Source organism: Culex pipiens, chromosome 3 (genome assembly GCF_016801865.2).
Source record: "Culex pipiens pallens isolate TS chromosome 3, TS_CPP_V2, whole genome shotgun sequence".
Lineage (NCBI taxonomy): Eukaryota > Metazoa > Arthropoda > Insecta > Diptera > Culicidae > Culex > Culex pipiens.
The window spans coordinates 54,399,017-54,422,261 of NC_068939.1; the positions used below are offsets into that span (position 1 = coordinate 54,399,017).

Consider the following 23,245-nt stretch of genomic DNA (forward strand, 5'->3'; position numbering starts at 1 on the left):
CTGCTGGAAGAACAATCGTCTCCCTTTTGGCCAATGAAGATGCGGCTCTTTGTAGGCAATGTTGGAGGCGACATTATGTAAAATCGACCCTCTACCCAGATTTGCTGCGAGCCGGCCAATGATTGAAACTGATTGCGGTTGAACGACGACGACGACGATGCCGGTGCGATGTGGCATCTGGTTGTTGACACATTTTAATAGCAAGTTGTTGTCAGTCACGTCACGTTGAGGGCCGGCCAGTTGGACAGTTGGGATTGGCAAACGGTTTAGTGGGTTGGCGATGTTCTTCGCCGTTTAAGCATTTGGTGATTTGATGTAACCTTGAAGCTGGCATGACTGATGATTTCGAGTTAAAATTTAAGTCAACCAGCGATATGAATTCCAAGTTCAACCACATTCTTCAACTGTATAGACTCCTGTCAAATACCTTAATGTTGCGACCTGGGAACACTGGCGGTTTGGTAACCGCTTGCTACCTCTGGCTCATGACTGTCAGCCATCTGACAGCTTTGAACGGCCCGAGCGGTTTAGGCTTTCAGGATTTTTTTGTGATATTTACTTGTAGAGTCAAAACAGATTAGTAAACTTCACTTATTTGTATATTACACTTTTTAAAGATTACATTTTTGCGGTAACACTCTCAACTTTTACGCGCACGATCACATCACTTTGCATTGAGATCTTCGTCGAACCAGTTCTCTACGTTGAAGCCAGACTTGTCCTCCAGACCTCTTCGCCGAGCCATGCCAGACCCGAACTCCTAAGTCCCGGGTGGACTCTTCACGGCGGCTGAGTCCCGGCGGACTCTTCACAGCGGCTAAGTCCCGGCGGACTCTTCACAGCGGCTAAGTCCCGGCGGACTGCGGCCTCCACCGCTAAGTCCGGCTGGACTGGGGCCTCTGCTACTGGTGGCTGCTGGCGGGTCCGGCTGGTCTGGGGCTTCTTCAGGATCTGGAACTGGACTGGGCTTGAACTGGCTGGAACTGACTGGAACTAACTGCCCTCCTCAAGAATTTTGGGGTTTTTATAGTCAGTCCCCGAAAACTCTACTAAATTTTGTTCTACTAAAAGTGGTCCGTTTCGATGAGAAGCATCGATGAACCTCATGAATTAAATTATGCAGACCTCTGCAATTCTTCATGACTTTCCGTATGGTGTAGTGAGTACACCTCAAAATCGGAAGTCATGGGTTCGAACCATTGTCGTGAAACTTTAAATTATGTTATTGGAATTTCAAAATTATGTTCCTAAAACATTCTCAAAAATGTTGGTCAATAATGAGGAGGTCGAATTTTCCATTGAACAAACATGCCAATGAATTTGGTTAAGCCACACCCTCAATTTCCCCTGTGTAATAACATCGCACATTCATAATTGAAAGCTTAACCATTTTTTTAATTGCCTAACAATTGGCGAAATTCAATAAAGGGCTATTCAGGTGAGGATGACTCATGATCCACACCTGTACATAAGCTTAATTATTTGTCGCGCAACGCGAGTCGACGGGTAAAATTATTTATGCTTGCGTAAGCGCGCATGGTCAGAACTGTGGTGAGGATCGAAAAATGGACAAATTTAATGATTTAAATTTGAGGTCGCTGCATTCCCCCACACTTACCAGCTAGATGTTTGTATTCTTGAAAAGCATTAAGAACATCTATCGAAAGTTATTTGAAGGTTGGAAGAAAATTCCCAAAATTAATAATTTAAATTGTAAAAAAAAATACCTTGCAAAAAATCATAAAAAAAACTTAAATGGCTGGCTATAACAAATTTATTTAAAAAAAAATTGGTTCGGTTAATCTCCCCCACACTTATCAGCTAGATGATCGTCTGAAAGAAATGATCATCTATGGAAAGAATATTGTCGGGTGTAGTGATCGTGCGGTTTACAATTTGTTCTTCTTGTGCTTTCTTGTAAATTGCTTTATAATTATAATTGCTCTTTTGATTTTTCTACTGTAAAATTATTTTCATTACTCTTTTGATCTTCTGTCCTGTTAAATTACTTGAATTACTGTTTTGAACTTCTCTTGTAAAAATATTTTCGTTTAAACTGATTTAAATAAACTTGCATTTGAAATTAATTTTCATTATCTCTCCTAAAAAATTAATTGCATTTTTCCCACTGTAAGCAAAATTTGTTGTTGTTGTAGAACTGTGTTGATCGGCTGGTTGTTATCGTCGTCGTCTTCCATCAAAAATCGTCTCTATCGTGAGGCTATTCATTCCACAGTGACTTGGTCAATTGATCAGTTTTCGAGGCTAAGGTGTTGAATTTCGTCGATTAGTGCAATTGTCGTTTCCATCATGAATTATGCTTCATAACTCAACTGTGAGTTGACTGTGGTCAATTTTGAGAGTGCATTGACTTCTCACTTGCTGAGTATTGTGAATTGTTCGTAAATCCAGTATTTTTTTGTCCAAAATTGACTTTTCCAGTTGCTTTGTATCTTTGACAATCTCAAATTATTGACATCGGTTGATGTAATTCTTTTTTCAAATGTTTAGGAAATGTTGTTTGTCCAAAATTGTCTTTTCGTTTAATTTGCAACTTTGGCTTTTGTAAATTAATGACATCGGATGATGTTATCATTTGTTTATCATGATCTTCTCCTTTTCAATAGTTTCAGACGTGCAGTATGATCTCAACTTGCATTTTTGTTCCATAATTGATGTTTCGCATTTCAATCATCTTTACTTCGCTTAAATCCACATTTCGATTTAGTAATTTGTTTTACGTGAATGTCTCGTTACTAAACTAGCGTTTTAATTCGACTTGATCCTCATTGATATGACCTTTTACAACAACATCAACACCGTTACCTGTCCAACCTCCCGCATGACTTTGCCACTCACCATCTTGCCATCACAAACTTCTGCATACGAACGCGTAGAACTTCTCAGCATACGAACGCGTCGATCATCCTTGTGTCTCTGCCATACTTCAGTTTTTTAGTTTTGTTTCTCCCACACAAATTTCTTACTTGTTTTCTTCGCATGAATACTATTTTATAATTTTCAGGAATCTATCATTTAATTTATGTGCAAAATTGAAATTAAAATTTACTTACAATTTTATAAATCTTGTTGATATTTTTATATGAAATCAGTTCTATTATTTTTAATACAAAAAGAAATCAGTTCTAATTGACTATTATTTTTATACTTGAATAAAAAAAAATTACTCTATAAAGTTTTTCATTGATCTATACATCCTATCATCTTGTCATTGCAATACTGCGTATGTTAAAATATCCATTCTGTTCTTCCAACTTTTTATGAAATCTGTACATCACTTTGTGTTTTCAAATTTGTCAAACCCATTAAATTAATTTGTTTATTTTAGCAATTTGCAATAAATGCTGAATTTGCAAGATAATTAGTTGGTTCAATTATCATTCTAATGATAACGATCTGATTTTTTTCCTCTGAATTTTATCAGTTTAAAGGTGTTTTTCCCTTGAAGCATTATTTTATCCCTTGATTTTCCCTTGAAGCGTTATTTATCCATTCCCTTTAATTTTCATTTGACTATCCCCGTAAAGTGCAAATGTTTTGAAATGTTTTTAACATATTGAATCCCCCCATGGATTACAACTGTTTGAAGCTTTATTCGACATAAAACTCTCCCCATAGAGTACAATTGTCTACTTTTTAATCCCTTTGGCGTTGCTTTATCAGTTTATGTATCCCTAGATCGGAACTTATACCGTTCTTTCCGATCTTTTTAGATTCCCCACGATGTACTCACAAATTTTACCCTTTCTTGAGCTGTAGTCCATATTCGTCTTTGCAAGCGTCCTTGCTGATATTGTTGTCTTCTTGATTGTTTTCCAATGGTTTCCTGTAAATCCTTCGTATAAGCGTATGACATTCTGAAAATATATTCTTAATATTTTGTTAAGTAAATTATAAAACACATGTTTACATTCAACATTCATTCTGGGGTGCACCTCCCTTGTCCAATTATTCTCACACACATTCTTACTTGCATACATGTTGTTTTGAAACATTTAATAATCACACCATCTTCATTTGCCTGTCGTTCAAATTTCATTATTGTTCAGTCCGTTTGATTTGTTTTTATTTGTAGTTAAAAATTGCGTCATTGTTTTTCTAATACCCTGTTAACCCATTTTAGCTCAATTAAGTATATTCCCAAAATTGCAACCCAACAGCTTCTTAATTGTTTTAACGTGTTTCATCACTGCTTCATTATTATGTTTATATTTGATCATAATCGCTTCACGTGTCAAAAAAAAAATTATGTATAAACTCAGTACTGGTATTTTTCTTAATCTGTTTCTTGTTTAAATCCCATCAATTTTATCATTTGTAAAACATCTTTCATCACAATTCATAACATTCTTGTTTGCGCATTTCTTTTTTTTTTTTAAATGATCATTCATATTTTGTTTAACTCAACATTCATTTATCATATCAAATCAATCATATATTCTTTTTTCATGTTTATTTTTCTATATAAAAAATCGGTATTTATAACACATTTGTTTGATTCATTTAGTTCTCTTGATAACAATCGTTTTTTTTCTAATTCATCAATCATATCAGTTCAATAAGTTTATTATTATTATTATTTTTTTTTTAATGTACATAAATAATCCCGTGTGTTAAAATAAATATTTTAATTCATTGCAGTCTTTAGATATTGATCGTTTATGATACTATGTCATTCATTGCATAACTCGCTTATTTTTTTTTTACTTTATTTTAATGGTACTGTAATTGTCAAAAATATTTGTCTTGTATTGGAGCATTTAATTTTAAATTATGTTAATTGTATATTGTTAAAAATATGTTAAATGTATTTTAATACGGGTACATTCTGAACTATCATTTAGTGATATGTTAATCATTATATTTTCTTAGTCTATTATTATGTACATCTTCAAATTTGTTTCCATTTTTAATAGTGGTCGTTTGATCGCTGTTGAATTTAACGATATCATAAGGGCCTCGCCACTTATTTTGTAACTTTTGACCAATTCCTGTTTGTACCATTTGTACCAAAACTCTATCTCCCCACATTGGTACCCAATCATTTGTCTTTTTGTCATAAATTTCCTTTCTCTTTTCTTTTGACAATATTAAGTTGTTTCTAGCAGTTTCATGAGCATCCTTGAATATATCTTTCATTGAACAAATATAGTCGTCATAATTTAAATCTGAATCATTGATTTTATAAATTGTGCTTGGTATTGTAGCTTTTCTTCCATACAAAAGTTCATAGGGAGAATATCCAGTTGATGAATTTTCTGTAGTATTGTATTCAAACATAAAATATGGTATCAATTCATCCCAACATTGTGGATCTTTGCCAATAAAATTTCGTAAATAAATTTTTAACTCTCTATTTGATCTCTCAACTAAATTAGCTTGAGGATGATATGCACTTGTAACGATCTTTTTAATGTGTAATATTTTGCATGTATGTTGCAATAATTTGCTTACAAAGTTTGTACCTCGATCGGTTACAACTTCTTTAGGAGCACCAAATTTACAAACAAAGTTTTCGACAAAAGTTCTAGCAACAGTAGTACTTTCTTGGTTTTCCATGGGAGCTACAATCAAAAATCTTGTCAAATCATCTTGTATCACAAGACCACAATTGTTTCCATTATTAGAAATTGGTAACATAACCACATCCATATAAATTTTATCAAAGGGTTCATACGATGTTGTCGTAATTTTCATTGGCATCTTATTTGCTGGCCATATTTTATTCTTTTGACAAGAATCACATTGCTTTACATAATTCAAAACATCTCTTCGCATATTTTCCCATGTAAAAAGAGGAGTCATTCTTTTAATCATTCGTTTACCTCCGACATGACCACCCAACGGTGCGTCGTGAAAATCTTTAAGCACTTGATCTCTGTCTTCTGGCTTTACATAAATTCGTTCATTTTCTGTTGCATATAGTGTAAATGACTTTGAAAGTTTCATTGCAAAAAATCGTAATAAGTTTAGTTCCAACTCTGTTTTAAATATTCTATGAGAAATAATTTGTATAACTGATGCATCTTTAGCAAAATCAGGATAATCATCAAAGCATTTTAATAAACCATCGAAAAATTCTTCATTCTTAACTGCTGAACGATATGTTCCATTCAAAATTAAACCCCAAATTTTCTTTTGCGGGAATACAAATATATTTTCATTGGTGTAATCCTTAATCCCATGTGGAAGGTCAATGTATTTACTCAATTCTTTGTGTACCGTAACACTGTTTAATATCATAAATGTAGCTTCGGCTTGTTCAAATGGTATAATATTTTTAGAAAATTTTAAAACGGTAAAATCGATATCTGTATCTTGGAAATCCTTGTAGGTAAATGTTTTATCGTTGCTATCATCGTCATTATCTAAATTTATGTCAATTTGTTGAAGTCCATTCATATTATTATTCCAATTAGTATTGTTTCTAGATAAATTCTTTCTGTTTGAAGTATTTGTTGTGTTTTGATTATCTGAAATATTTTGTCTATTTTGTTTTGCTTGTTGACGAGTTGTAATTGCTACTAATTTTGATGCTTGTTTATCATCTGCATGATCTTCATCATTATTTAAACGTGAGAGAAAATCTGCAACCACATTTTCCTTTCCTTGCTTGTAACGAATTTCACATCCAATGCCTTGGATTTTCAAACGAAGCTTTGTCAAAGTTGGAGAAGTTTCCTTCAAATGCCATAGAGCTACCAATGGTCTATGATCTGTGTAAACGATAAAATCTTGGTTATAAATAAAATGTTTGAAGTGGTCTACTGCCCAAACAATAGCTAGTAGTTCCTTCTCGATAGTAAAATAATTTCTTTCTGCCCCGATAAGCGCACGACTTGCGTAAGCGATAGGGTGATCATTTGATTTCTCATTAGTAAGAACTGCTCCGATAGCATAATCGCTAGCATCAGTTGTCAAAACAAATTTGTCATTGTAGTTCGGTCTAACTAAAACTGGTTCTGAAATTAAATAGTTCTTTAATTCTTCGAAAGCATTTTCACATTCTTGTGTCCAAATAAATTTCACATTTTTCTTTAATAATGCATTAAGTGGCTTACGTTTATCTGCAATGTTTGGAATAAATTTTCCATAAAAATTAATAGTTCCCAAAAATGATCTCACATTTTTAATCGTCTGCGGCCTTTTCATGTTTTTGATTGTATCAATATTTTCACTAGTTGGTCGAATACCTTCTTCATTAATAATATGACCTAAATATCTGACTTCTTTGTGTAAAATTTTACATTTTGATGGTTCAACTTTTAAATTATGTTCATGTAATGCATTCAAAACTTTATATAAATTTTCATTGTGTTCTTCGATAGTTCTACCGAATACAATAATATCATCCAAGTATACAAACGCATTAACTGGTTGTATTTCATAAATAAGTGTGAATGTAAATTTTTGAAATGTTGATGGACTATTTTTCAGTCCCATTGGCATTCTTAAAAATTCATAATGTCCTAAAAATGTTGAAAAAGCGGTTTTCGCAGCATCCTTTGGGTTAATTGGGATTTGATAAAATCCTGATTTCAAGTCAATGGTTGAGAAATATCGAGCTTCTCCAATACTGTCCAAAATTTCGCTAATAAGCGGTATAGGGTACACAAATGGTTTAGTAATTGTATTTAGGTCTCGAAAATCCACTACAATTCTGTAGCGTTTATTGCCTTCGGCGTCTAAGTCTTTCTTTGGGATGCATAATACCGGTGCATTCCACGGACTTTTACTTGGGCGTATTATCCCTAATTTTAGCATTTCTTCCACTTGTTCTTCTACGTGTTTCTTGGTAGCTTCAGGAAATCTATATTGTCTTTTATTAATTGGAATTTCAGTTGTTGTCTCTATATCGTGCATGGTTAAATTGGTATAAGTCAACTCGTCACCCTCTAAATAAAATATTTCATTAAAATCATTCAAAATATTATTAATTTCTTGATTGATATCGCCTTTCAAGTGGTCTGTTTTAACCAATTCATAAATTTTTCTCATTCTTTCATTGCCTGTAAGTTTCTCATGCTTCATGTTTTCAATCACATCCTAATCCCGATCATTTTCTAAATTCATCTCTTTTGGGTAATCTTGGTTATCATCATCAATTTCAATTTGATCACCATAATACTCTTCAATGCACGGTTGGATTCTGCCATTGCAGCCATTGTCATTATCATAATTATTTCCATTATTTTCATCATAATTTGTATTAAAATTGTCATAACTATTTGCTTCAATACCTGCGATATTTACTTTGTTTATATTTTCAATGTCATTGATTCTAAATAAATTGGTCATTTCATGATTATTATATTGCATATTATTTGTGTCAGGCGTTCGTAAAACTATGTTGTCGAAACTTTGACTAATATATAAGGTGTATTTCTTTAGAAAATGTGCTCCAAGAATTGCAACATCAGCAAAATGCTTCAAAATGTAAAACTTTTCCTCGTATTTTGAATTTCCTATCAATAAAATCATATTTACAGATCCTACTGTATCTTCTGCTATTCCATGAACCCCTCTAATGGAAATTCTATCGTTGAAATCAATGTTAGTTAAACGCATATTACTAACCACATCCCATCTTACAAAATTGTTACATGATGCGGAGTCAATTATAAATTTGTGAAATTTTGTTGGATTTGCCAAGGTAGCAATATTTGCATAAAATATTGAATCATTATTGAAATTGATTTTTAATGTTTCATGTGGTGGAATGTATTCGTTAAATTGCAGTTTAAAATTATTTGGAATTTTATTTTTATTGCGTCGACTATTTGTATAAGTTCGTTTTAAAGTGCTCTTTGCAGTATTCGTTTTATAACATTCATAAAATTTGTTAGCTTGATAATTATTTCTTTGATAAATTTTTTTATTTTTATTGTTCCTGAAATTTCTGAATTTTCTGTCAAAATTAATGTTTGAATTTTCAGTACTAGCAAGTAACCTTTGTCCGAGAGTTCTTAAAGACTCTCTGTCAATTCGTTCATTTTCTAAAAATTCTAGCAAATTTTCCAACTTCATATGACGGTTATTAGTGGCAATTGCTTTGATTTCATTATTTATAATTCCAACTATAAAGTGGCTTTTTAAGCAATAAGCTGTAAATGAATTTTCGTTGTAACTTTGATCAATTTTTATGATTTCGTATTTTATGTCAAGAACTCTTCCTGCATATGATTTAAATGATTCATCCCGTCCTTGTTTCAGAGTTTCAATTTGTTCAATTATACTACCAAAAGTAGTTTTGATACCAAACTCTCTAATTAAATTTGCCTTGGTTTCTTCCCAAGTGCTTGCATAAATTCGGTTAATACGTGCTGCTGCTTTAAATTTTAGTTTCATAAAAACAACATTTAAAAATTTACTTTGATCTTCGCCTTCAGGAATTTGATCAGCATAATATTCTATTAATATTAAAAATTGCTCCAGTGAGTCTAATGACCCATCAAATTCTGGAATAAGCTGGATTAAATCCGTCATCTCCAAATTCGCCATCTTTAACGGTGCACATCAACAAGAGCTTTTGCACCAAGATTTTTGTTACAGATATTTTAGTATTTTCGAAACTACGGTAACTATCGATATAATGTTTTATTCATCCCCTAAAGTACTGTCTACTAAGTGATTTACAACAAAATTTGCCTGTTTTTACAATCAGATTTGTGCAGGATTGGGTCCGTAAGTTTGTCAATTTTGGCATAAGAAGACAACAACTTCCTTGGTTGCTGTGCACCCTTTTAAGCGTGTTTTTAACTATTTACATCAAATTTCGGTATAACTTTTGTTTACTCACCCTAAACTGCCAGATTTCCATGGTCGTCTTCTTGGGTGTCCGATGCGGCTGAATTTCGTCTCCAGTTGATCCAGATGATCTCGTCATTGTTGAATCCCTAATGCTGTCCATCGTTGGCCGGTTTTAAAATTTTTGATGCTTCTGCCATTGGTCGAGCCCGTTTTGGTTCCATCTCGTACTGCTGCACATTTGCTTCCATCTTAGAACTCCTCACATAACATTTTCTTCAATTAAACGTTTTTTTACACTATTTTAACTGTTTGTTACTTCGCGAAATAATTTTGTTCATTAACATTCACACATAGTCACATTTTCAACTCTCGGTTTTGTCCAATCATAATGGCGTGTCCAAACACACACAGCGTTGCTTTCCGCTAGTCACCACCTGAACGGCCCGAGCGGTTTAGGCTTTCAGGATTTTTTTGTGATATTTACTTGTAGAGTCAAAACAGATTAGTAAACTTCACTTATTTGTATATTACACTTTTTAAAGATTACATTTTTGCGGTAACACTCTCAACTTTTACGCGCACGATCACATCACTTTGCATTGAGATCTTCGTCGAACCAGTTCTCTACGTTGAAGCCAGACTTGTCCTCCAGACCTCTTCGCCGAGCCATGCCAGACCCGAACTCCTAAGTCCCGGGTGGACTCTTCACGGCGGCTGAGTCCCGGCGGACTCTTCACAGCGGCTAAGTCCCGGCGGACTCTTCACAGCGGCTAAGTCCCGGCGGACTGCGGCCTCCACCGCTAAGTCCGGCTGGACTGGGGCCTCTGCTACTGGTGGCTGCTGGCGGGTCCGGCTGGTCTGGGGCTTCTTCAGGATCTGGAACTGGACTGGGCTTGAACTGGCTGGAACTGACTGGAACTAACTGCCCTCCTCAAGAATTTTGGGGTTTTTATAGTCAGTCCCCGAAAACTCTACTAAATTTTGTTCTACTAAAAGTGGTCCGTTTCGATGAGAAGCATCGATGAACCTCATGAATTAAATTATGCAGACCTCTGCAATTCTTCATGACTTTCCGTATGGTGTAGTGAGTACACCTCAAAATCGGAAGTCATGGGTTCGAACCATTGTCGTGAAACTTTAAATTATGTTATTGGAATTTCAAAATTATGTTCCTAAAACATTCTCAAAAATGTTGGTCAATAATGAGGAGGTCGAATTTTCCATTGAACAAACATGCCAATGAATTTGGTTAAGCCACACCCTCAATTTCCCCTGTGTAATAACATCGCACATTCATAATTGAAAGCTTAACCATTTTTTTAATTGCCTAACAATTGGCGAAATTCAATAAAGGGCTATTCAGGTGAGGATGACTCATGATCCACACCTGTACATAAGCTTAATTATTTGTCGCGCAACGCGAGTCGACGGGTAAAATTATTTATGCTTGCGTAAGCGCGCATGGTCAGAACTGTGGTGAGGATCGAAAAATGGACAAATTTAATGATTTAAATTTGAGGTCGCTGCAGCTTCTTCGATGTCATCCAACAACAACAATGCGATGTCACTCCCAGCTTCCGGACATCATTCTGTATTTATCTTTGCGACTGAATAAACGTGTTTTATAGTTCTTAATTAAATTCTACGCGTCTTTCTTGTGGTCTCGGTGGTGGTCCACCCCGAGACCACCAGTTCGTAAAAGTGGCGACGATAGCCGGAAAAATTTTTTTAGTATTGATCAATTATCACTAAAAATTTTACCCGCGCGTGAACGAGGCAGCGGAATGTCGATCTCCACCGACCACGGGCAGCAGCAGGATGATCCGAGAAGTGACTGGCTGGTGCTTCCTATCCAACAGTCGTCCTCCCCAAGAACACCACACGGCCAGCAGCCGCCGTCGTTTGTTAGTTGGGACGACCTTGATGCACCTGCGAAGCAGCCGCTGTTCGATTATCGCCCACAAGGTGGCCCGGAGTGCGAAGGACGTTCGCTGCCAACACCCGAAGAGCTGTTCCGCCGTCGCTTGCCCAAGCAGGACCAATTAATCAACGGCAAGTCGGAGCAGCAACACACGACCTTCGCGGCAACAGCGCCGCACATGGAAGGCGCGATGGCGGCCAATGCAGCGTCATCTTCGGCTCCCCAGCAAGCAGATCGAGAGTTTGAGGTTAGGTCGAACTCGTGTGAAAAGATGCCGTGCCATGAAGCCAGCAAGCAGGAATTTGCCGGAGACTGGGTGATCAAGTGTCAAAGCTCTTACTACAGCGAGGAAGGACACCAGGTTGATACCAAGCAGTCTCGGAATTCAGTCTGGGAAAGGTGGCACACGACGGCATACACCATCAAGCGAGGGGGAGCCCGGTTCGATCACCAGTGGCTGAACAAGCTGTGCCGGATTCCAAGCCCGCAGATCAGCCCGATTTCGTACCATCTGCTGGGGGCATCGTCGGCAACTGGCGCATACCGGAAAGCGTCTCCGAGCGACGAAGCAGGTCCCTCGGATTTCACCGGTTCTGTATCGCCAAAGCCAAGCTCACCATTAAGGAACGTCCTCGTCAAGAACCAGATCAAGTCTCCGAGCAGCACCTCCGTCTCGGACCAGACCCAGTGGACAACAACGTCACCATTTCTCAACTGCCGAACGGATTCGCAGTCCCCGAAGCTATCAACCAGGAAACCAGAAAAAGCCATCCAACCGGATCGCGACTGTCTGGTCGTCAACTATGCCGTAGTTAGCCGTACCGTCAAGTCCAGCAAACGCACCAGGCCCTCCGCAGCGGCACGTCTTCCCAGCTGGTCTCATCGGCTGTACGGACATCAACGGTGCACAACGACAACGTCTCATCTCGACACCGCGGCCTCAGGAAGCACGGAGTCCATGTCACCGTCCAGTGTAACCAGTCCCAAGAATCTTACATCATCCACGCCGGCGACCCTGATGTTCTTCAACCAATCCGGGTCATCGTCGGACGTCTCACCGGTAGATCATCAACCATATCGTTCTCTCCAAGGATGACGAACGGTACCTTGGTTTGACCCGCACCACACATCTTCAGAGGGGAGATGTTGCGACCTGGGAACACTGGCGGTTTGGTAACCGCTTGCTACCTCTGGCTCATGACTGTCAGCCATCTGACAGCTTCTTCGATGTCATCCAACAACAACAATGCGATGTCACTCCCAGCTTCCGGACATCATTCTGTATTTATCTTTGCGACTGAATAAACGTGTTTTATAGTTCTTAATTAAATTCTACGCGTCTTTCTTGTGGTCTCGGTGGTGGTCCACCCCGAGACCACCAGTTCGTAAAACTTAACATGGAGTCAATTATGACTGCATTCTTGCTTCGAAAGGAAACCGCACAGAGATCATGACGTGGCAAATTGCAGCAAACCGCATTAATGATTTCCCTTCTTCGTACTCGTATCTCCGATGTCTATCTCCTCTTTCTAGCTGTGCCGCCACACCTAGACCTAGGTCACTGGCACTATTATAGAGTTGGCTTTGGCACTACTCTATCCATGCATGTACAGGAGGGAGCACATGCGAATCATTGTATTCATTTTTCATCACGTTGAGGTATGCTGAGACTGTATCAGTGAGTGGCTGCACGAGGAAAAGTCCAACCAATGGGAAATTCCCAGCCAGATCTCGTGAGCTTGCTGATGAGTCATAACTGGTTGGTCAAGGTGTGGGAATTCTTAACTCTCTGTTGATAATTTATGGAGAGGGAAGTAATTAGCTGACCATGTTCTAGAAATCTCGTTCTGATCCGAGTCTGCGTTATGATAGATGGGTCTCGATTGTACTGTCACTAAATCCTCTACAAAATGCCAAAAGTCCCATTTCAAAGCAATTACTTAACCGAGTATTATCGCACTGAACCGCAATTTTCAACCGCGTTGCAGTTATTGCAATCGCAGATCACGTACCATTACCAACATACCATACCATACCAATCAGCATAGCGCACCAGGTACGCGTGCTGTAGCAAGAAGACGCTTCCATCTTTCTCGGTCTTGTGCTGCTACTCTCCAATTTCCCAGGTTACAGATCTTCCGGATATCACCATTCACTTGATCTCCCCACCGTGCGCGCGGTTTCCCTGCTCTTCTGCCTGTTCCGCCAGCTGGTTCAGCGCGGTCAAATAGCAGTCTGACAGGCTGGCTTTCGTCCATTCGGGCGACATGGCCGGCCCACCTGAGCCTCCCGATTTTCGCCTGGGTGGCGATGGTCGGTTCTTCAAGAAACGCGTGCAGTTCGTGGTTCATGCGTCGTCGCCACACTCCGTCAGACACCTGTACTCCACCGTAGATCGTTCGTAGCACCTTCCGTTCGAAAACTCCAAGGGCACGTTCGTCCTCCTGCCGCATCGTCCAGGTCTCGTGGCCATAGAGGACTACCGGTCTGATCAGTGTTCTGTACATCGTCAGCTTCGTGCGGCGTTGCACTCGATCCGAAGTGAGAGTTTTCCGTAATCCGAAGTACGCACGATTCCCAGCAAAAATACGAGTCCGGATCTCTTTGCTGGTGTCGTTGTCGGCGGTTACCAGCGATCCCAAGTACACGAACTCGCTCACCTCCTCCAACTCATCACCATCCACAGTTAGAGGGGTGAGACTTGGGGGGCCGACATCCTTCGAACCCCTTCCTCTCATGTACTTCGTCTTCGTCGTATTCATGCCAAGTCCTACACGCCTTGCTTGTACCTTCAGTCGGGTGTAGACGTCCATCACCGTCTCCAGGTTTCTTGCCACAATGTCGATGTCATCGGCAAAAGCAAGCAACTGGTAGGACTTGTTCATAATCGTGCCACTCGTTTCGATGCCCGCCCTTCGAATAAGGCCCTCAAGGACGATGTTGAACAGCGCACAGGATAAGCCATCACCTTGCCGCAGCCCTCGGCGTGATCCAAAGGGTTCCGCTAATTCCCCCGAAACACGCACGTGACACATCACACCATCCAAGGTAGCCTTGATCAGCCGAGTCAGTTTATCCGGGAATCCGTTCTCGTGCATAATCTGCCATAGCTGCTCGCGGTCGACTGTATCATAGGCCGCCTTGAAGTCGATGAAGATGTGATGTGTGGGCACGTTGTACTCACGACATTTCTCGAGGATCTGTCGGAGACAAAATATTTGGTCCGTGGTGGCGCGCGCGCCAGTGAAGCCCGCTTGGTAGGGCCCCACGAACCTCCTTGCGTGGGGTGACAGCTGACGGCAGAGGATCTGGGAGAGGATTTTGTAGGCCGCGTTGATAAGCGTAATGCCGCGGTAGTTGCCGCAGTCCAGCTTATCGCCCTTTTTGTAGATGGGGCACACGACACCATCCATCCATTCCTCCGGTAGCTTCTCCTCCTCCCAGATCTTGGAGATCACGCAGTGAAGCGCCCTCGCTAGTTTCTCTCCTCCATATTTGAAGAGCTCACCGGGTAACCGATCCTTTCCGGCAGCTCTGTTGTTCTTCAGCTTCCTGATCTCCCTCTTCACCATCTCCAGATCAGGTGCTGGGAACTGTTCATCAGCTGCGGGCGCTCCAAGGTTGACTCCATCGCCGTCTCCGTTCGCTTCATCGCCGTTGAGGTGCTCGTTGAAGTACTGCTTCCACCTGTCCAACACCTCGCTCTTGTTTACGATCAGGTTTCCACCACTGTCCCTGCACACGTCGGCTCGCGGCACGAAGCCTTTGCGGGACCGGTTCACCTTCTCGTAAAACTTCCGCGTTTCGTTAGCTCGGAATAGCTGCTCCATTTCTGCGCAATCCCGGTCTTCTTGCTGGCGCTTCTTAAGCTTGAAGACCGCGACCTGCCGATTCCGAGCCTGCCTGTATCGTTCCACGTTCCCTCTCGTCGCCTTGTGCAGCTTCTTGTCGTAAGCTGCTTTCTTCTCGGCGGTAATCTGTTGGCACTCGTCGTCGTACCAATCATTCCGACTGACTCGGATCGCACTACCCAGTGTGGCTTCCGCTGCACTGCCGATGGCTGAGCGAATACGGCTCCAACCATCTTCGAGCGAGGCTGCGCCAAGTTCCTCCTCACCTGGCAGATTCGCTTCCAGCTGCTGCGCGTAACTGTGGGCCACTTCCCCGTTCTGGAGACACGCGGTGTTGAACGGAGGGGCCCGCCGGCTTCGGCGTTGGTTGTACACCGTCGACAGCTTTGAGCGCATGTCAACTCCAACTAGGTAGTGGTCCGAGTCAATATTCGCACCGCGAAAGGTGCGCACGTGCGTTACGTCCGAGAAGAATCGGCCGTCGATCAGGATGTGGTCGATTTGCGTTTTCGTCCGTTGGTCAGGTGATGTCCAGGTGGCTTTGTGGATGTCCTTGCGAGGAAAGTAGGTGCTCCTGACCACCATTCCACGGGAGGCTGCGAAGTCGATGCAGCGTTGGCCGTTGTCGTTCGTGACCGCATGTAGACTTTCTGGGCCTATTGTCGGTCGAAACATTTCCTCCCTTCCGAACCGAGCGTTCATGTCCCCAATGATGATCTTTACATCCTGCCGCGGACAGCCGTCGTACACCTCCTCCAGCGTCGCGTAGAATGCTTCCTTCTCATCATCGGTCTTTTCTTCGTGGGGGCAGTGCACGTTGATGATGCTGTAGTTGAAGAAACGGCCTCTTATCCTCAACTTACACATCCGCTCGCTGATCGCCGTGAAGCCGAACACGCGATCCTGCATCTTGCCCCGCACGATAAAGCCGGTACCCAGCTTCTTGTCCTTGCCGCCGCTCAGATAAAAACGGGAATTGGTCTGCCGACCTGGCCAGTCGAGCACCTGCTCCTCCTCTAAGCACACCTCCTGCAGTGCCACAACATCGAAGTTGCGAGGTTGCAACTCCTTCGCTAAGGCGAATTCGAAACCCAAGAAATTTAAAGACCTGCAGTTCCAAGAGCCGAGTCGCCAATCGGTGGTCTGCTTTTCTATGGGCTTCTGCCGTTTGTTCCGGATTTCTAGCCTTCTTGCCATTCGCGATCCTCTTTTTCGGTAGGCAGCCTTATCAGGGCTGCGCTACCTAGTCTCGGGGTGGAGAACCACCTAAGGGCTACCAAGACCTAGCCCCGGTTTTCTCACGCTACCGTAACGGGGCTTTTATCTCGAAGCCTAACGGTCTTCATATCCGGAAGAGGACGTCTTCTACTGTGTGTGTAAGACGTTTCGCTACTAGCACCAAATTTCACAATAATAAAATTTATTTTATTTTTTGCAAAAAAGTTTAAAACTTTTTGCCTGTTTTCTTTTTTAAAAAATTGCACACTCGGCACACCGCGCGCGGTTTCAATTAGTGTGCGTATACGCAATTGACACAACTGCACTGCCACTGGTCTTGTTGCTACACCACACTTAGCCCTTTGTTCTGCTTGTTTGTCCCGCGACGACGACGATGGATGGCAAAAATAAAGTCACTTTTATTGCCCGGCCGTCGATTGCGGGTCAATTATAACACGCGATGCCGGTTCGCGACGCACTTCGGCGTTTGTTAAACACACTTTCGGCCACGACGGAACGGTAATTCGGTGGTTCTAGGTTCACTTTCGCGGAGCTGTATCGAGGTGCAATAACAACGTGCGACGCACACACACATTACCAACATTTCAAGGTTAAAAACAGTCATTTTTGCGCGCCACTGCACTGTCATCGTAACTGGCTGCCAACTGCTACTACACGAACCGTGTAACAACCCATCATACTAAACCAATTTACATTCCAAACAGTACCTACACTATCACAACGAAAAAAAAACCGGTTTGGCAAACAAATCCCGTCACCGTCCAATCCGCCATCGAGCCCCGGAGCACATGCCAGTGGGCCCTAACACCAGTCTAGTGGTTCGCCGATGTTCGGTTTAGTGGTGTGAGACTTTGATATAGCACTATACATTTTTTTTAACCCTATTATTATTCAGTTCATCTCTCCGACATTTGTTTGATTCTGGGTTGGCTTGGTTTTGTAACGTTGATGCGACGTTCCAATTTGTAAATATTACTGCAATAATTGGCGATTGACGTTTGATTGGCCTGTTGATTTTCTCCATTTCGTTTTGCAAACATTTAGCGATTCAATTACCGGTAAAATGTGTTATGGTTCAATTATTTTTCCCAGTATTGACTTTCAGATTTGATGCAATTTCTGTGTTTTAATAAGTTATTTTTATAAATCAAAAGACATTTTGACAATATTCATGTTTCACGCTTAATGAGAGAGAAATGATAATCTTCTCTCTTCAGTGAGATATGAGTGAAATGAAAGATCAAAGAATGATTCCTGGAAAATTTTCGATCTCGATTTTAATTCGATTTTTTCATTCACGAGTAGAAGTTTTCAGATAATTTCATTGTTGATAAAAAAATAAAAGTAGCCAAACAAAACCAAATAATCTTTGAAAGAAATTCCAATAAAATATTTCACGCTGGCACGCTAAATCAATTCACACCAGTTTGAACGAGACTGGCGATGAACGAACGATAACACCCCAATGTAAGCGAAATTTCGAATTCCAGCGACGAAAAAGGGGGTTCCAAACGGATGCATTTAGGGCATCATCACCGGCTGACGACATTTCGATCAGATCCCATGGCCCGTGAAGAGAGAGGTGACAATATTTTAGAAAAAATGGTATTAAAACAAATGATAAACTTTTTTGCAAAACCATGACATCCAGAGTTACTCTTAACAAAACACAAAAATGGAAAAGCTGTTTTTATGATTTGAAATAACAACTTATCCATTCTTTTGGCCACTCCTCAAAAATCTTGTAAAACAGTATCGATAGATTTAACTTTTCCACACTTAACACATCATCCCATACTACTACGACATACTGCAAGTGTATAAATTGGCGATGAGGAATAGATGACATTGACAGAAACTAATTATTTTCAGCACTCGTCGTACTTATCCAACTCGGTAACCTCGTTGTACTTATGCATAAAAATATTCTTATTACAACTTTTTACATTACCAATTGTCGCACGTGCATTTTGAGCCAAATTGAGTTGAAAACGCCATGTGCAGCTTACAATTTGATTCAACTTTTCATCTTCACATTTCCCCAAAATACGATCCAGAGATATTCAATAGAAACTGAAAAAACTCCGTGCATTGTTGTCACTTTTTATATGAGCAATTCTCTACCAAAACCGGAAATGGATTTTATTTTTTGATTTGTCTCAAACTTTGTGGGGGCCTTCGCTATGACCAAAGAAGCTTTTTTGTGCCATTGGTTCACCCATACAAGTCTCCATACAATTTTGGCTGCTGTCCATACAAAAATGGTACGTAAATATTCAAACAGCTGTTACTTTTGAGTGAATTTTCTGATCAATTTGGTGTCTTCGGCAAAGTTGTAGGTATTGTTGAGGACTATTGAGAAAAAATAGGTACACGGAAAAAATTGCAGATTTTTTAATCAACTTTTTTTTTCACAAAAACTCAATTTCCAAAAATACGTATTTTTTGATTTTCGAGATTTTTTGATATGTTTTAGGGGATAAAAACACGCAACTTTTGGGCCATAGAGAAACATGGTCAAAAAATTTGCCGCCGAGTTATGATTTTTAGAAAATATAGTGATTTTTGGAAAAAAAAATCGAAATTTCATGCAAAAACAAATTCGACGTAATTTTTAGATGTAAAATTAAATTTCCAATCGAAAAGTACTTTACAGATTTTTTCATTTTTTCTGTTTTCAAGATATAGCCGCCGAAAGTTTGATTTTAGCGAAATATTTGCAGCTTTTTGATTTATAAAAAAAGTGACCATGAGTGACCATTTCTAAAAATATTTTTTTCAAAAAGTTCAGAAAATTTGCTATAAAATTGTCTAAGAGACATTGAAGATTGGATCTCGGGTTGCTGAGATACAACCGCTTAAAGAAAAAGAAACACGAAAATTAAAGTTTTCGAAGTTTCACCAAAACAACCCATCATTTTCTAATGACGATATCTCAGCAACTAATGGTCCGATTTTCAATGTTAAAACAAGAAACATTCGTTAAATTTTCCGATCTTTTCGAAAAAAATATTTTGGAAATTTTTAAATCAAGACTAACAATTAAAAGAGCCAAACATTAAATATTACGCCCATTTTAAATGCTAGTCCTGATTTAATTTTTTTCTAAATATTTTTTTTCAAAAAGATCGCAAAATTTCACAAATGTTTCATGTTTTTATCAAAAAATCTGTTAAGTACTTTTCGATTGGAAATTTAATTTTACATCAAAAATTTATGTCTAATTTGTTTTTGCATGTAATTTCGATTTTTTCCAAAAATCACTATTTTTTCAAAAAATCATAGCTCGCCGGCAGATTTTTTGACCCTGTTTTTCTATGGCTTATAAGTTGCGGGTTTTTGTCCCCTAAAACATATCAAAAAATCTCGAAAATCAAAAAATATTTATTTTGGGAAATTGAGTTTTTGTGAAAAAAAGTTGATTAAAAAATCTGCAATTTTTTTTACCGTGTACCTATTTTTTTCTCTGTAGTCCTCAACAATACTTACAACTTTGCCGAAGACACCAAATTGATCAGAAAATTCACTCAAAAGTTACAGCTGTTTGAATATTTACGTACCATTTTTGTATGGACAGCAGCCAAAATTGTATGGAGACTTGTATGGGTGAACCAATGACACAAAAATGCTTCTTTGGTCATAGGGAAGGCCCCCACAAATTTTGGCCGATTTCGTAGAGAGTTGCTCATATGAAAGAAGTTTCAATTTTGACATACCCTGAAAATTGCTGTAAAAGCGATGACACACGTACTTGCCCGACTACCATAAATATTTTTGCCTTCCCTACCTCAATGAGGAAAGGCTATAAAATCACTCGAAAAATGAACATCTTTATTCGACCTCGTAGACACACCTTCACGTATACCTTATCGACTCAGAATCAAATTCTGAACAAATGTCTGTGCGTGTGTATGTCTGTAAGTCCGTGCACCGAAAAATATGCAAACCATTATCTCCAGGCTGGCTGAACCGATTTAGACTGTTTTGATCTCATTCGATACGTCTTGGGGTTATACAAGACCCTAGTTAATATTATGAAGTTAAGAAAAGTACTTCAAAAGTTATGCTAAAAAACGATTTTAGCTAAACTTCGGAAGATTGTAAAAAGGGTGGTTTTTGTAAGAAAAACGTCTTGGTTTAAAAAAATTTCCAATATTTTTTTCGAAAAGATCGGAAAAATTCACGAATGTTTCATATTTTAACATTGAAAATCGGACCATTAGTTGCTGAGATATCGACATTAGAAAATGGTGAGTTGTGAGGCTGAGACTTAGAAAACATCAATTTTCCTGTTTTTACACCTTTGCATGGCAATATCTCAGCAATTAAGGGTCGTATCAACAAAGTTCAAAAATTCAAAATATAGAGAATTTTCTCAGCCTTTCAAAAATATTTTTTTCGTAGGTGGGCAAACATGTGCACCAATTTTAAAAAAATGAAAAACTGCGACTATTTTTAAAAAAGTCACCTTAAAAATGGATTTAACTTGAAAACGGTGCACTTTATCAAAATTTCGCTAAAGTACTTTTTGATTGCAAATTTGATTTTACATCGAAAAATTAAGTTGAAAAATTTTTGCGACCAATTTTTCGATTTTTTGAAAAAATCAGTATTGATTAAAAAAATCATAACTCGGTCAAAGATTTTTTGCACAACCTGGAAATTTCTGAAAAGTTGGCATTTGATGTCCTCTAAAATATATCAAAAAAAAAATATAGTGTTTTTTGCAAATCAAGTTTTAGTGACAAAAAGTGAAATAAAAAATCACCAAATTTATTTTTACAGTGTATCATTTTTTTTCAGTGTAGTCCATATCCATAACTACAACTTTGCCGAAGACACCAAATCGATCAAAAAATTCCTTCAAAAGATACAGATTTTTGAATTTTCATACATCATTTTTGTATGGCTAGCTGCCAAATTTGTATGGAAAATTATATGGACAAACTAATGATGCAAAATGGCTTCTTTGGGCATACCGAAGGCACCAAAAAAGTTTCAGTCGGATTAAAAAATACAAAAATTAAAATTAAAGAAAAAAGACCGATTTCGTAGAGAATTGCTCTATTGTTTACATTGCGTGCTCTAGTTTTTTTTTATTCAAGGTCAAACATCAAAAAGCAAGACAACGTCGACATATTGGTCACACAGTAAAAAATCATGGTAATATTACATCAGGGAATGGGTACATCTTTTATGACAGAAAAAATGTGTCATTTTACCTCTGAAAATGTGCAATTTTACCACTTTTTTGGTGTAAAGTTAAATTTTCAGTCAAAATTCAGTTGAAACTACATCTTAAAAGAGGTAATATTCAACCTTCCAAATTTACACATTTTTTAACTACAATTTTACAACCTAATTCTGCGACTCCCACCTAGTCGGAGCTTGGTCAACTACCGTTTAGAAGCCACCGTTGAACTGTGTGGTATGCAGTGCACGTGGCATCTCTCCCAGCAAACTCTCGTACCCCGGCGCGAAATTTATGGAACGATGATCGATGTGAACAACGGCAATAAAATACCAACCCCAACAATAATAGTGACCAATCAAACGGATGATACTGGCGAAACGCTTGGCCGAGAGGATGGTAGAGGATGACCAGCCACTTATTCAGGGACCGGTTTTCCTTTCATAAAGCACTTTGCTGGTTGTTTTGTTTACGTTTTTCATCATCGCAGTCTCTCGGCTGCTGCACAGACTTGGAATCTGTGAAACGCAAAGAAGAGAGGTTTGCTTATTTTTTTGTTGCTGTTGGTTAGCAATGCAAATTAACACCTGAACGCGCGATTGCGCGACCTTCAGCGTACTGAGCCGACGGAATTAGAGAGCTGAAGCTGAGGTGTACGCTCGAAAATGTTTGGAAAAGAACAATATTGATGAACGACAAGCAGTTTTGATTTTCTGCTTTGATGCCTCGGCATAAAATTTGGCATTGCAAACAATTCGCAAAAATCGGAGAAATCCATGCAGTTCAAGGCGTGCGAATACTGGTTGAAGATTTAAAAGAAAAGCTTGTTAGATTGTTGACTCAGTGACCTACATTTTCACAAGGTTTTCACAAACTTATCTCTCTATAAGGGTAAAAACGTTACTTAATCCACCTTTAGGTGGTTGGTGCCTTCCTCACATTCATAAAGTCAATACATTCAGTAAAAATAGCAACATTCCCTTAACATGTTTAACAAATCAACTTTATTACTCATTTCATTTGATAGGGTTCGCAGACCTTCAATTTTTCTGGCTCATCGGCAAGGTCTGATAAAAAAACTTATCCAACATCACATGGAAGATTCAGACAATATTTTTATCACAATATCTGAGATCCGGCCTCCAAAAAGTATATAAATAACACTTAAGTGCCAATAACTTTTGATAGGGTTGTCAGATCCTTGATGTTTTAGGCTCATTTGAAAGGTCTTTCGATTATCTAACTAAAGATGGGTCGCATGATGGACCCGGA

At 39.1% G+C, this 23,245-nt stretch overlaps 2 protein-coding genes across 5 annotated transcripts in view; both read right to left on the bottom strand.

The window, feature by feature from the left end:
- Positions 1-23,245, bottom strand: part of LOC120422291 (putative ferric-chelate reductase 1 homolog) — a 96,766-nt gene that overhangs the window by 58,185 nt on the left and 15,336 nt on the right. The gene's annotated exons all lie outside the window — the stretch shown is intronic.
- LOC128093647 (uncharacterized) lies at positions 582-8,784 on the bottom strand. The gene is made up of 2 exons (XM_052711217.1): positions 3,932-8,784; positions 582-3,878 (listed from the first exon to the last, which is right to left on the bottom strand). The coding sequence occupies exon 1, from the start codon at positions 8,050-8,052 to the stop codon at positions 4,873-4,875; it is 3,180 nt and encodes a 1,059-aa protein (XP_052567177.1). The 5' UTR covers positions 8,053-8,784; the 3' UTR covers positions 582-3,878; positions 3,932-4,872.